At 31.7% G+C, this 16542-nt stretch overlaps 2 protein-coding genes across 2 annotated transcripts in view; one reads left to right on the top strand and one right to left on the bottom strand.

Moving 5' to 3' along the window:
- The window catches only part of LOC111641419 (patched domain-containing protein 3-like), a 15512-nt gene extending 6653 nt beyond the window's left edge, over positions 1 to 8859 (top strand). Inside the window, exons 4-5 of the mRNA XM_023387583.1 lie at positions 2034 to 3086; positions 8666 to 8859. Coding sequence (XP_023243351.1) covers positions 2034 to 3086; positions 8666 to 8859 — 1247 coding nt within the window. The remainder of the gene's footprint in view (positions 1 to 2033; positions 3087 to 8665) is intronic.
- A 2956-nt stretch (positions 8860 to 11815) lies between these two features.
- Positions 11816 to 15068, bottom strand: LOC111641418 (patched domain-containing protein 3-like). The gene is made up of 4 exons (XM_023387582.1): positions 14321 to 15068; positions 14073 to 14248; positions 13934 to 14015; positions 11816 to 13062 (listed from the first exon to the last, which is right to left on the bottom strand). The coding sequence occupies exons 1-4, from the start codon at positions 15066 to 15068 to the stop codon at positions 11816 to 11818; spliced, it is 2253 nt and encodes a 750-aa protein (XP_023243350.1).
- Between the last annotated feature and the right edge of the window lie 1474 nt (positions 15069 to 16542).

Here is a 16542-nt window from a genome sequence, read left to right as displayed (position 1 = left end):
CGTCTGTACAGTATGTAAATTAGGTACCGTAAGTCTAATACAGTACTGTAATTTTATACATTTCTTGTGAAAGAAACATTTCTTATTCAGCGACGATTAAAATTATTTCTATTAATGATGTTTCCAAAGTTCAACGAAGTTTTCGCAGAAAAATAACATCAGAAATCGCGGCCGCGGTTTGCTGCGATGTTCCGCGACGAAAACAAGCTTGAGCAACGGCGATGTCGAATGGTACACACTCGGTAAGTAATCCTACAATTTTTTGTTTATAGCGTAGTTTATACGGATTATTTCCAAAAAAATATACGTATTTTAGAAATGTTGAGTCGAATTAGTCTAGAATCGATTAATTTTATGAAAGAAAACCTTTCAAATAGACGTAGTCCGTAAATTTCACACGTGTCGGGCTGTAACTGGCTGTGATTTCTACAAAATTGATTCATAAAGAACGGAACGTATCTACCGTCTTATAGGGGGATTGACTGTATATATATATATGTTGTTTTCAAATGATCAGAAAGATTTAATCAGGAAAAGTAAAAATTTAATATTTTTAATAGAAACTTGGCAACTTTTGAATTTTTGCGATAATGATATTTTTATAATAGATTACATTGGCATTTCTTTATCTCGACTTGTGTGAACTCCCGTTAATCTTTAAAATGGAAAAAAATATTCACTAATATTACCAATATTCTGTGTTGAAACTTGATGTCAGAACCTCTAACACATACTTTTCTAGTTAACAAAAACTTTTATTTAAAGTCAAAACGAATATATATTAACATTACAACTTCACAGAATTCATCCACGTCTGAAGAAAAAAAGGCAGATAGAGTAGAACAAAATAGGGTAGGGTAAGCTTACGGCAAAAACGTTCAATGTTGTCACCAATCAACAGATCATGAAAATGTTATTTTCCTTATTTTTCAACATTTCTGGTCTTAACTATATTCTAAATTACTAGTAATATTTTATGATATTTCAAACAATTACACTACACATTCATATACGCAACTGTTTCCGTAGTTGTTTTGAGGCAGAGTTAAATGATTTTGTAATTTTCTATTGATAAAGAAAGCAATAACGCTGTTGCATTATTATAAATGCCTGAAAAGCAAGTAAACGTAATAAAAGTGAACACTGTATGAACAAACCTTATTCAGACAGAGAAACAATAACAAAAAATAAAAAGATTATTTCTTTTTCTTCCGTTTCTTTATACTTTTTCCATTACTTATTTGTAAGCTCAAGGTACACTCATTTTATGTAAACATAAATATCAGGTATCCGTTATACCTACCATTTGTATGAGTTGTAAGATGCTGTGAGTTTATGGAAATTTTAGTACGACATTCAACTATGTACCGCACATTTTAACTATAAAATTTAATTTTTCTTAAAATAGGTCTTATATATCATGACTGAAATAATTGAAGTACTGTATTTTGAATTATGTTTTTGTTTGGAGCAAAATCACTTTCAATTTCCTTTTTAAATACGAGATTAAATTTTAAATTTAATATAAGTTTGTAGTAAGATTTTAAAGTAAATAAATGAAAAAGTTATTTAATTTAAATTAACTTAAGTATTGACTATATCTCATACACTGCTTTACAAAAGTACATGTATTAATATTCTTCTGATACTTAATATTATTTATTCATTTTGGTATTAAAAAAATATAATACTATTAGTATGGGAATTGTTCTTTGTGCGTATTTTCTTGTTTGGGAAATTTTTTTATATGAGTAATTTTCTGAGTAGGTACAAACGTATAAATGAAATTCGTTTATATTTCATCCATGCAATGTGTGGTGACATACTTTTCATGAAAGTGAATAGTGTTTGTGGAAGTAAATATAATGTTCTTTTCAAGTAAATCCAAAATCTGCTTACGAAAGCTCTTTGAGACTTAAGAAAATTATCATAAATAAATGTATATATCCTTTAATTTGTTCATTATTTTTATTTTATTTTAGTCATGAAAGGTTATAGTAACTTAATTTATTCAAATTTTATTTTATTTTTAGATTCTAAAACATTCGCTTCTCAATTGAAACACCAACAAGACGAAGAATTCTTTATGAAGATATTCAGAAAGCATTTTGGCAAACTGTTTTCTTATTCACTTGTAAACATTGTCATTGTAGTTGTCTACTTTATTAATTTGGGTGTAAGCGTGTGGGGAACGCTATCGATTAGACAAGGACTCGATTGGCATAAACTTTATCCAAATGATTCTACCATTTCAGAGAGCACCCGAATCATGTATAAATATTTCGGTGAATATGCTTTTCCTGTTCATATAATTATTAACCAAACAGTCGATTATTCCGATAAGAACGTACAACAGAAAATTGACACCATGATGAGGAATTTCGAATCTCATCCCCAAATCGGCGATTCACGTACAACCGTTTCTTGGTTGAAATATTACAAAGAATTTCAGGAACATCCCGTTTCGAAATATTCCTTAGGGGGATACAACTTGTCTAATAAAAAGGATTTTTTAGAAGGGCTTCGAGATATTTTTCTGAGATTAAAAGGTGCCGATGAATTTTCAAATGATATAGTTTTTAATGAAGACCAATCTGATATACTTTTAAGTCGATTTTTGGTTGTGGCTAAAAATGTGATGGATAGAGAATCGGAGATGAATTTAGTACGTGGTGTGATGAATATTGTGGACAAGGCACCGTTCGACGTTTTGATTCACTCTCTGTTCTCAGATTTAATTGAACAGGGAATTATTATTAAAGCTATTGTTATTCAGTTATTTTGGGTAACAATGTTGTTAATTCTTATAATATTTTTTTTGTTCGTTCCAAATATGTTTTGCGCCGTATTGGTAGCAATATCTGTCGTTTCTACAATAATCGAGACTCTGGGATTTATGAGTTTATGGGAAGTGAATCTGGATATATTTTCTATGATGAGCTTGATTTTGTGCGTTGGGTTTTGTGTGAATTTTCCTGCGCATATAACGCATGCTTTTGTAATGTCGTCATCCGAGGATCCGAATGAAAAGCTGAAAGATGCCTTATATGAAATAGGTTATCCAATTCTTCAAGGATCGTTGTCAAGTATATTAGGAATATTGTTTCTTTATAAAAAATTTTACATGTTCGTAGTTTTTATAAAAATAGTATTTTTAATTACTGTCCTAACCGCTTTCCATGCCCTGCTATTCATTCCTGCTGTGCTTTCGTTGATGACATTTAGTGGCTATTACAAAAAGTCACGTTTTCGAAATATTCAAATTGTTGAAGGGGGAGAAACAGCTTTGTAATAGTAGTGATGTTTTCCATTGATCTGAGCAAGTTTTGATTTTATTTTGTATTTTATAGGTTTTATTATTTTTCCCTATGAAGACTTGGATATTCTAATCATAGCTATTGTAAGTTCAGTCGAGTTTACAAATGGGTGGTAGCTGCTGTGAACAGACCAATTCCTTTTTATTTTATCTTTTTTGATACTGTTTTCAATTTTTCACATAGTGAAAAAATGTTTTGTTTTTTAATATTTGTTGAAAGAGTTTAGGTTTCCTGAAAAATAATCCAGATAAGATTGGTAAATAGAATGTAATCACACAAGTCCAGCTAAGAACATTAAACGAATCTAGTATTTGGATCGCAATAATCTTTTATGCGTATTTTCCTTACAACTATTAGACTTTGTCATAATACATTGAAGTATTTTTTTATAATTGCATTAATTGTACTTTTATATGTAGCAGAAAACGGCTTCTTTTATAACATAGAATACGTCATAAAGTCTATTTTTTATGCAGTTTAATGTATAACCCAGAAATCTTCGCACATTTTTAAGCTGTTAATTTTTTCGTATGTAGAAGAGATGTGTCAAATACTGTAAAATAACCAAGTATTCATAATTATGAAACTTATATCACATAATTATATTAAAATGTTTTATAATAATATAGCTTTATTCCTGTATAATGACACACCAAAGGCAGGATACGCAGTAATTAAGTAGATATTTTCCAGGTAAACGAAACAAACCTTCGCGATGTAGGATTGTGTTTCGGTTTTACACGAAAACTCAAATATTGTGGCATGCGTTTTACGCTTCTCCTTAAAACACGCAGGTTCTGGAAACGATATGCTTGTCCTACTCCATAACTGACAAAAACGACAAAAAATATTTGACTTTAGGTCAGGTGTAACACTTGAAGTAGTGTTAAAGGGCACATTGAGTATAATAGACACGTATTAAAACGAAGATTTTGTAAATATTTGAAACGTCTTAATTTCTTTATAGTTATTTTTTAGCTAATACTTAAAATATTTTAAAATGATTTTTTATTATTTTCAAGTTATAATTATTGAGATAAAGCATCCTATTCATTAAATTTATACTCGGTTAACATTCCATTTTTTATTGCCCTACATTAGCAAAGTAGTTTTGTAGAATTGCACTATTTAAAATACACAGAAATTGTTAATACAACAATGATTGAGAGTAATTCATTGTGAGTATTTTATTCTGAAAACTTGTAGCGTGAATCACAGACGAAATTGGCATGTAACATACAAAATGTATTTTTAGATGTGTTATATTCATATTTAGCAAGTCTTCTTATATCACTTTCGGTGGCATACATTGCACATCAAAGTCTTTTCCTGGATGGTCCTAGAAAATTATAATTTTTTTTTTAACTCGTCCGTACTGGGTCGAAATCGTTTTAGTATCTGTTCAATATCGAAGACCATTCCATTATTGTTTTACATTTCCAGTTAATTTTGCAATTACAATTTCTTGAGACAGTTGCTTCAAAAATTGTTTCCTCCGCATGAATTCTAATTCTTTACCATGGAAGATAAATTGTGAATTGATACTACTTATATTTAACGCGATAACAAATATAATCATTGGCCACTGCTTGGTGTTTTGAACCACGTTAAATGTGGTTCATATTTTGTCTCATTATCAAACTATCCCTTTATTGAACAATAAAAGATTATCTTGTTTATTTTCTAGTTTTCTTTTGAATCTAGATCAATTATATATAATTGTAAGGTGTGGGTACAAGAACGACATTGCTTTGTTTCTTTGAGACCTAAAACATGGAGTAGTATTTTTCTTGAAGCCAAACATGCTAGAATATTCTTCTCTATTTTTCTGGCAACAAATTCTGACGACAACTGCTTTTTTCAAGTTTTTTTTTTTTCTGTTTTTCTTTCTTGCTGATATCTTGGCCATTAAACCAATTGTCGGAAGTTACCGTATATTACGCCATGAGCAATGGATTAGCGCCAGTTATAACGCAAAGAAGCTCTTTGCCATCCTTTTCATTATAGCAGTTAGCTTATTACTAATCAAGAAAAGACTTTGTTGCAACTTTCCATGGTAAATTGACGAATTCTATAGATAAGATGCTTCTGCATTCATTAGCACATAAATTTAGGAATTTATTCGGTTTTGACAAAATGTATTGTAGAAAATGGTAATTGCTAAATACACCTTTTATCATTTAATATATTTTTGTTTTTTTTTCAAGAGAATAATTTTTCTGGAAGTTATCCCACATATTTAAGGAAAATATAATAAACTGAAGTACCTCAACTTTCTGTTTTTCTTTTTTCGTTGATCAATTTTTACGAACATCGAAACGTACACAAAGTGCTAGAGTTTTGAACATTTAAATATTCATAACTATTCCAGACTTTTCAATTTCATCTCGATTTTATTTTTAAATTTGTTCTACTTTCTGCCTATTTTCTGTCTCTTTCTAAGGACAAAAGACTATAAAGGCCTTAAGATCTATTATATCAGTACACTTTATGTTCTTTTCTCGAAAAAATTCGTATGTTATACTCTCTTTATACTAATTGGTATATGTAACTATAATTTCTTAGATTTTATCAGCAAATAAATTATTCCAACAAGCCAAGAGACGGTCCAAGCTGCGGTCCATAGCGGCGGTCCCAGATATCGATGAGGTTAGCACACACAATTTAAGCAGGGAAAGTCTGTGTCGTCATCTGTTCTCTTGCCTTTTAATCGAGGTCCTCTCTCTGCCACTCTGATTCCCATTTTTGGTACAGTTGACAGTTGCTCCAATCCGCGATTTTTTTTTCTATTTCCCTCGACGAGTAGTTTATCGATATTATACAATACCGAGAAGATGAGAAAGTGTCGGATAGACCATCCCGGGCAGACATTCTCACGACCCGAACTGGTTTCACTATTCTACCTGGAGACAGGTGAGAGACCATTCGGGGAGCGAGGAAGGAAAAGTCCAACCAATCAGGAAAAACGTTGGAAACTAACATTCTATAAGAACTCAAATCTTCAAGGAAAAAGCACGCTCCCTCACTCTAAGCGTCAAGACACGCACTGTCACCGAAAGCATCAACCAGTGCGTTTTTCCATCTTAGTCACCACATCAATCCAAGTGTCTTCGTCAGAGACAAAAAGTTTGACAAAATTTTTGTGTTTGCCATGAAAGTTTCATCGTCCACCGACTCGCCACCGCATCGGGCCCGCCGAAAAGACAAAATTTGCATAGGGAGTTAGAACGTGCGGGACATTTGATAAATTTATTTTACCATCCGGCAAGAACCCCTTTTGCCCGTGTAAGAAACTTTTGTATTAATAAACGGTTTTATAAGGTACTTTTGTATTCTCTGCCTCTAACGTCACCACCCACATATGCAACAACCTTATGTCATCCCTGACGACGGTTAATGATTATTATTTAAATTATTAAAATATATAGTTTAGTAATATGCCAACAACTATCAAAGTACAGGTAACCCCCGTATAACACGGTTGTTACGTTCCAAAAAATTGCCGTGTTATGCGAATCCGTGTTATACGAAACAAAGAACTAATACGAAAAGGAGGGTTAGGTTCCAAAAATTAAAAAACATGCTATTATATTTTCATAATTAAGATAAATATCTTCATTAAATTTTTTTAAGTAATACATATTAATATAAATTAAACAATATTTTTTTCATCATCACTAAAAACACTATTAATTAACCGAGAGCGTTTTCTTTTTGGCAAGTTATCCTTATCCTCTGAGCATTTTTCTGCATTATCTTCAGATCCATGCTTTACCTTTTGCAAAAAGTATGTAATTTTAGATTGCTTGCTTCTAGTTAAAAGGTCTTTATAAATTTCCTTATATGGTGCTAAGCACTTATAAGAATAAAGCAAGTATGGAATAAGGGAAAAACATTCGGCAACATCAGAAGCAGAAGCGTCGCGATCTGGCAACATTGAAACAAGTTTCGAGAAGGACCACGTGTATCGACAGAAGGCGAGAAGAGAAAATTTACATACTTAAGTACTAATAGTTCACGAAAATAATAATTTTCGTGAACTATTATTACTTAAGTATGTAAAAATTTATTACATTTCCTTTTGTACGAGGGTTTTACCCAATTCTCGAAAGTACCGTGTTATACGGGGGATGGTACCAATTTTCGAACCGTGTTAGAGCGAATCCGTGCTATAGAAGTGCCGTGTTATACGGGGGTTACCTGTATATCGGGCTATTATATCGCGATTATTATAAATTAATTACTAAATAATTTGTCACTAGAGGATATCGTTAGGCGCCATCTCTTATTACGTTTAAAAATTATAATTAAATAAAACAATTTACTTATAATTATTATTATGGGATATATTTTAGTGATATTTATTCATTGCCGTGCTATTCATGCCTTTAGAGTCCTTGCTACAATGTAAAATCTGTAATTCTATTGCAGAAAAGCAAATGAATGATTAAATAGAACAAAAAATTAACGATGTTAAAAATGCATGAATTTCAGTTGTATTTATTTACACTTTCAAATTAAAAAATTGTATAACAATAAAAATTTTGGGTTGAAATATATTTAATATATATAAAATATAATCGCAAAAGCAAACATATACTTCAATTAGTGTTTTATTTTTGAAAGTATAAACAGTATATTAGGAAAGAAAAAATTTTAGTATTAGAATTACTGCATGAAGTAATAAAAATAAGAAGATACGGTGTTCATCCTCTCTGTAAACAGTAAAAGGCTAAAGAACAATATCATAGTTTGGTAAAAAAACAGAATTCCCATGACTTTATTTTTGTTTATAGTTTAAAAAAATATTAAAACAAAAAACTTTTTATATACAGATGAAAGATATGAAAAATAATTATTTATTCGAAATTATTTAATGAAAGATGATAACCCAGAGATGTTGCTTGTACATTGTGTTATCCATAGAGAAAATTTAGTTTCAAAAAAAAGTTTCACCTGCCCTAAATGAAATAATACATTCAGTGATAAAATGTATCAACTTTATCAAAGCGAATGCCAAATGTGAACATCTCTTCAAACAGTTTCGTTAAGATAAAAATGCTGAACACAACAGGCTGTTGCTTCATACCGAAATAAGATGGTTGTCACAGAGGAATTGCCTGAAGAGATTCATGCAGCTATTTGATATCTTGGTCAGTTTTTAACGACAAGCCTGAAATGGCACTCTTAAAATCAATTAATGGTCAAGCATTTCTGAGTTATTTGACATAAATCTTCGAAAAATTAAATATATTAAATAAACAACTGCAAGGAGAAAACAATTGATGCGAAATCCAAGATATTTGGCTTCATTTAACTTCTGCAATTGTATAAAGAAAATGTTTTAGACAAAAAATTTGAACAATTTTATTGGCTAAATAAGTTTGAGGTGACTGATTCTGCTATGCTCGTTATTGTTAATCATTTGGATAAATTGGCTTGTGACTTAAATGACAGATTTATAGATTTAAAAGAAATTGCTTTTCCACCTTGGATAACTCAACTGATGTTGGTAGATATAACTGATGTGGCTATGCAGTAACAAGAAGAACTCTTAGAATTGCAAAATGATTGGCTTAGCCCAGTGTTTCTCAACCTTTTTTCGCCATACCCCACCAAAGCATCTATAAAATTCTAATGTCTCCCCTGTGACAAAAAAACATAAAACATGCGAAAAAAAGAAACATAAAAGGAAAGGACAGTTCAAGTACTGAGCAGAAAATCATCAAGATATTGCTAAACAATAATAATAATTGGAGTTTTAGTTTTTTTTTCCATTTTATAAGTGAATCCCACTTCAATGCTTCAAAAATCTCCATGCCTCCTACCATAATTTTTATACTTAACAAATTCTGAAAAAAAATTGATTGCAGCTTCAGAAAATAAATGCACATAATACTATTTTTAATTTATTATTGCGTAAGTAAATATGTGTCATGTTACGTGTACAACTCGGAAGAAAATAACATGTAAATTAGTGCGATCCTTTTGCTTGATGCGTGCTGCAAAGAGTTTTTATGTGAGGCAATAATTTGGTTAATTTTAGTCTAAAATCTCCACAGTTTGTGATATCCAGACAATTTCTTTTTTTGAATAACAAATCATTTACAGTGCTAAACCCGCATTCAAACCCTACTTTCAAAACAAAACAAATTTACATTTTCACTTACTTTGGTAAAGTATGTCGTAAAAATTATTCTCATTTCTCTAAATACACTTTGATGTCTTAATGATGTAATTGGTCCTAGAAAACTGTTTTATCTACAAAAGTGTTATACATGTGGGATAGTACAGTACATACTGTTGTGAACAATTGTTTTCGATCATGAAAAGCATCAAAATTGCTGAAAAAAAGTGAGTTAGTTGAGTGATTCCCATTTAACTAACATACTTACTTGTTAGAGTTATGACTAGTACCATAAAAGCAGATATTGACAACATTAATAAATGACAAAAATCCCATTGAATTTATTTTTATTTTGTTGGAGTATAATTTTTTTACTCACAATAATTTATATAATTACAAAAACACTGTATTTATAAAATTCACATTTTGAACTTTTTAAAAGCATACATTTACGTAAAGTATCTTTGTGGTCCTCTGAATACACGTAAATTTCTAATTTTGCCCAATAACCCTCCCCTACGCAGATTATCCAAGTGTAGCGTTTCCGTAACTTAACAAAACAAACAAACAAAACAATTGAAAAAAATTGTAGGCCTGTAAATTACCACTGTTGTTCCCTATCTAACTGTCCTTTCTTAAACTCGACAAAAAAGTTAGATAGATGAAAGTCGAGACCGAACATAAAAAATGTAAGAGAAAGAGGACCACATTAATCTTATACGAACTTCTTATTTATATCGCAAGTTAGTTAAGAGTTAGGTACATAACCGGCACGACTCTATCGCTAACGGGAAAATTATGATATACAGGGTCAAAACATTTCAACTGTAGCTACCGACCAATCAGTTGAACGGCCTAGCAATGTATAGCAAACAAACGAGCCAACAAACAAGCATCCTTATATTCATTTATTTTAAGAATAACCGTGAAAACATGAAATTAGATAATACATATCTTGACGAAAACGATCTGCATCCTGTCACTAAACATACGCTTGTTAGACAAACATTACCCATTTTGCAGTTTTCTCTCTCGGATGTCTCATTATAATCAGGAAAGTACTGTTAATGTTTAGGTCTGCGAGGGCTCTACAAGTACATGTCGAATTTGCAAAAGTGGTGGGATTCAGTAGATGATAGACAAATATGGGGTTATTAATAATTCGTGTGAACTATTATTCAAAACTATTCTATGAGATCAATCTTATTAATAGCTTATGTAATTTACTATAAATTTTAAGACTTTCTTGTTGTTAAACTGTGGTGTGATAAGTCTTTAAATTGATAACAAATTACATATAGCTACTAAGAAGATTTCTTACAATACAAAACAAAAAGTAAATATTTATAATAAGACATGATTACGGTTATGACATGATTAGTAGGGGAGACCGGGGCAAGATCGGCATGTTAAGCTTTACTTAAATTTTGTGTAATAAATACTGCTGTAAACTGAAAAAAAGCTTTGCGTATTGTCTATTGGAATGTTACCTTACTATAGAACTGGTTAAAATTAGTTTGGAAATAAAAATAATTAAAATAATTACAACTTTACAAGAAGAGAGAAATTGACGAAGTTGCCCCGGGTATAGGGGCAAGATCGGTAACTTCTCTCTTTTTGTAAAGTTGTAATTATTTTAATTATTTTTATTAAAGTTGCCCCTGGTATGGGGGCAACAGTAATGGAGCAAGATAGGCACGTATATAAAATTATGTTATTAACAATGTATAAGTTGGAATTCACTATTAAAACAAAGAAATACAAATCCAACACCCATTTAATATTATTACAACGAAATGCAAGTTCAAAGACATATATACATGAATAACAAATGCAAACATGTTTTCATTTATCATCTGTTTGATTTTTATCCTTTGCTTCTAATGTGGCTTTATGTTGCCGATCTTACCCCGCTAGTCATGATTTCGAAACATTAAGTACAACCCTGAGAACAGAATGCCAAGCCACGATCTGGCCACGTGAATAAGTTGAAGTTACATCCTTCTAACAGGAAAAGTAACTTTCGTTATCATGGAATTATAACAAAACCTGCCAATTCAATATAAATGGAAAAAAAATATTATATGGAATTGAACGAAAATGAAAATTTGCTTGATAATTCAACTACGCTTGTTGGAGAACAATAAAAACACTACACTCAACAAGCCACCAATAAAACTCAACTGCCTAACCTATAACCAAAGTCTCCTTTTAATTTGTTTTTTTAAAAAAGCGCTTGACAAACTTGCCCCGCATGCCGAAGTTGCCCCGGTCTCCCCTATATGACTAGTGATTACGGACATAATTAGTATATGAATCAATTGAAAAATACATTTTTCGTTTTTTCCAGTAACTTACACTCAAGAAAATCCTACTCGTTTTGCGATGTACATTTTCGTACGAAAACATAATCAAAATTTTCATTTCGACTAGCCAATGGTATCAACGAAAGAACCACCGGAATAAACACCATGGCATGGAATGCTGTTTCCAACGTCATTAAAAATACAATCTTTACGAGAACCAAAAAGAAGTACATTTCCTTGTATACAAATAATATTCCTAAAGTAGTCGATAAAGTGCCTTGCAATATAGGATAACCTAAATGGTAAAGAGAATCTCTCAACTTTTCGTTTGGATTTTCCAAATTCGAACGAAAAAATGCGTAAGAAATATGGGCGGGATAATTTATGCAAAATCCTACGCACAAAATCAAACTCATCATGGAAACGACATCTACGTTTACATCCCATAAGGTCATCAATCCCAAAGTTTCCGTTATGGTGGAGACGACGGTAATCGCTACTAGAAATGCGCAGACTACATTTGGTATAAACAACAAAAACACAATAAGTATTAGTACCGACGTAACCCAAAACATCTGCATTACAATGTCCATGATAATTATTCCCTGTTCTATTAAAATCGATACGGGACTATGCACTAGAACAGTGAATGGTGCCTCTTCTGCAATCTTCCACATATCATCAAGAAATTTTATTTCTATTTCTCTGCCAGATACATGTTTTGCTGTAACAAATAATCGGCTGCATATTATGTCAGACTCGTCTTCATTAAAGACGATATCTGAAGAGAATTCGTCGGCCCCTTTAAATCTCAAGAATACTTTACGCAATCCTTCCAAAAAGTCTTGTTTGGTTGACATGTTGTAACCTGCCAACGAATATTTAGCAACCGGATGCTCCTGAAATTCTTTGTAATATTTCAACCAAAAAACGGTTAAATGTCCATCAGAGATATGAGGATGGGATTCAAACTTCTTGATAAGTAATTCTATATTTTGCTGTACAGTGATGTCAGAGTAATCCAAAGTTTCATTAATAATTATATTCAAAGCAAATCCGTATTCATCAAAATAATTATACATAACGCTGGTGGCTTGCGAGATGGGAGAATCGACAGGAAATAAATTCTGCCAATCTATTCCTTGTCTAATTGAAAAACAACCGTAAATTCCAAGACCCAAATTCGCAAAATATAAAATTATGACAATGACTTTTGTAATTGGAAAGGAAAAAATATTTCCGATTTGATTCTTGAATATTTTCATAAAAAATTCTTCTTCTTGATTCGGTTCCAAAGAATAATGTTCAGATTCTACAAAAGAATAAATTTATACTTTTAATTGATTAAATATTTTTGTAATATAAGCATCTTTTTAAACATTGTGACGTTGAAGACGTATTTCTCAATGATAAAATTCAGAAAATATATTAATCAATGCATTGGGAACATTTCTTTAGTTCTAATGTCAAAATTAATTACAATTATGTCCACTAGATTTAACCCCATAAAGTAACGCACCACAGCAAATAACATGAAAAAGTTCGTTGTTGAGATGGCCTGAAAACAAGTAACGACATTAGGAACAGCACGAAACAGCATTTCTTAAAATATCATATTTCTTATCGCATAGAATATTTTGGCACTGCCAATGACGTTTGGATATGTTTGTAAACTCGTGAGATCTGGAACTCCAAAACAACAATCGCAGGGTCTGGACAACTCTGTGGTGTCGGCTTATCAGTCGATTCTTTCCAATCTAAGACAGTAACAGTTGCCTCAAAAAAGGAGCAACATGGAGTGGTGTCCATCATAAATAAATGTCACAGTTATGTTAACTTTTCCTCAAGTTAGCATAACAATTGGTCTATAATAGTGACAGTTACAAAATAAGACATTGTAACTCTTCGTTTACGTAATATGTAATGTAGCGTCACCAGATGGACATAATTCGAACTAATTTTGTCACCTCAGGAAACCCGCGATTCTACTCATTTCCATGTTATTCCCGTTATCAAGCATCATAATTTTAAAATCTTTACTGACTTTTAAAATAACCGATATAGCATTCATAGTTTAAATTTTATATACACTGTATAACAAAAATGTATAATACACGAATGCCTCTCATCAAATTTAGTTAGTATATTTCATATTCATTTACAAAAGTATGACTTATTCTTACCAAGTAATCGAAGCGTAATCGGATGAAGGCCTTTCTCTTCTCGATATCCACTAATCGCCATGCAACCACCGAAAAATGTTATCTGAAAAACATAAGTGAAGAGTATGCAAGTTGCAGAATAATAGCAGAATATTCTCACAAGAGGAAACGAAGTCGTCATTCCAACGCAATACGCCAAGAAATTGGTGAGTGACGTCAGAGTGATGGAAACTGCTGCTTCTCTGTACGTATTACGCAGACGATTAACAACATTATCGTTTGGATCGGTAATTCTCCAACTGGCGATCAGAACAAATGCATCATCGATCTCCGTTACTGTCAAACAAAAACAATTATAATGAATGCAAATGTTTATTTATAAACTACTTACAAATAAAGAATACCTACCAATTACTAAAAACGGAATACAAATATTCCAATACGTGTTTTTCGTACTGCAGAATCCCATTAATCCAAAGGATGCACTTATTGCCAGGCCAGCCGATACGACACTCGCAACACCTAACCAAGGTTTGCTTCTTACTAATTTTAGATTCATGCATGTGATCATGGAGAAAGCAGAGATGAAAATCACTACCGCAGCAATCAACGGTCGTAGATTTGAAAACAGAATTTTAGCATACTCTTCAGTAGACCAGAAAGGATTAATGAAAATCTTAATATGCTGAAAGCGACTATTTCCTATTTCGTCATAAACTGTTTTAGTCCACTGTTCAATCCATTTCTGCTTCCACTTTATAGTGATATCGAATGGATAGAATAATCTAATAGCTTTTACACTTTCGACGTATCCTTGTCCATCAGTTTTCACTCCTCCCAAATTTAACGAATAAACATTGTAAGATAAGGTCAACCTGTCTATCTCTACAGGATATTTTATTTTCTTTCTTCTTGTTAATAAGTTACTTATTTCCGACAGCAGAACGGAAAGAGGATTCTCGAAACAATATTCACGAACTATTCCACAAACATTGCGATATTCAATTGAAACGTCATCAATTACAACAGTGAGATTTTTAATAGTTTCATCCACTTTCTTAATTTCTTCGAGTACTTCCTTTACTAACATATCTCCCATGTCCTTTTTTAAAATATAAAGTATAGCACTCTGGGGAAGATCGACATATCTTACCATATCATAGAATATAGAAGAATTGAAGGGAAACATTTTTTCCACAAAGATTTTCGTGTTAAGTGCTTTTCCTCTATCAGCAACAACAAAATCATCGACATCTTCGATTGGTGATAATTTGAGGATCCCAATTGAAAGAGTAAACGAAAGCAATAAAGGTAAAACTATAAAGTAAACTGGTCGACGTGCAATAACGTCTCCTAGGTTTTGGAAAATCCGGGTTAATGTACATTTAATACAATCGACTTTCATGCTAGAAAGATGTTCTGTTCCACTGGAAAAAACGTAAATATATTGAATATAGTGACTGTAAGAGTTACAATCGACCCCCCTATAACACTGTTGATTTTTCCGTTTTATAAGAATTCCATGTTGTACGAGTCACTTAGATTTTGCAAAAACGTGAGCCGTTTACAGCCAGTCACACGTACTTGTAAAATCTAAGTGACTCGTACAACATGGAATTCATATAAAACAGAAAAATCAACAATGTTATAGGAGTGTCGACTTGTACTTTTAAACATATTTAAAACTTTTTGTGAATATGACAACGCTATTACATGGTACCGCTACATTATATTTATGTTTTGAGATTAATTATTATGTCAAAAACTATTCTTAAAACAATATATTAACTTACTATTGAAAATTTTATCTGTGTTCGGGGAAGTTTTTGAAGACATTGTTGGTTTGTTCCATTACTGCGTAAAAGACAAAACTTATATTTTACCGTTTTCCAAAGGGATAGGATTATAACAGGGGCGTGCCGTGACATTTGATGATAGGGAAGCTGTGTTTCTATAAGAAGCCGACATCCAGGGGCAATCAGTTAATTCTTTCTTTAAATGTATTTTTAATAGATTATTTATCTGACGTACTTAATAAACAAGTTCATTATAATTACCTCTGTTATTAGATCCAATATATTCCATATGCCCTCTAAATGCCAATTCTTGCTTTGATAAAAACATATAACATCTATTTATTTAAATACTAGCTTACCCGTCGCGCATTGCTGCGATCTCAGAAGAAACGAAATTCAAGCAAACTCGTTATGATAAAATTAAATTTACATTTCATCATTTTTATTGAAACTTATTATTATTCATTTTCATCTGGAAAACATTTCAAAGTGTCGTTTCAATTTTATTTATTTATTAAAGTGCTTTGTGGATACACGGTATTTTTTGTTTTTCCGTCTGGTGCGTACACGAATAAATCGGAAGGTTTTCCGACACGTGAGCCGGCCACATACAATTGTCCATGCGAGAAGCGCGGATTCTCCAAATTTAGCCCATACACTCGCAGCAATTGTCAGAAGTGCGATATTCCCCATTTTTATATATATATTTTTTAATCCTTTATAATTTTAATTATTTAATTGCTCCTTCCTCTCTTCCTTGGCACGTTGTGAAATTTCTGATAGTTGGATAATAAACCGTCTTATTGTAATTTGTCTTTTTAAATTATTTTGAGT

The sequence above is a fragment of the Centruroides sculpturatus genome, unplaced genomic scaffold, assembly GCF_000671375.1.
Source record: "Centruroides sculpturatus isolate CEXI.00-Female unplaced genomic scaffold, Cexi_2.0 scaffold1339, whole genome shotgun sequence".
In the NCBI taxonomy this organism is placed as follows: Eukaryota; Metazoa; Arthropoda; class Arachnida; order Scorpiones; family Buthidae; genus Centruroides; species Centruroides sculpturatus.
This window is presented reverse-complemented; position numbering and strand designations above follow the sequence as displayed.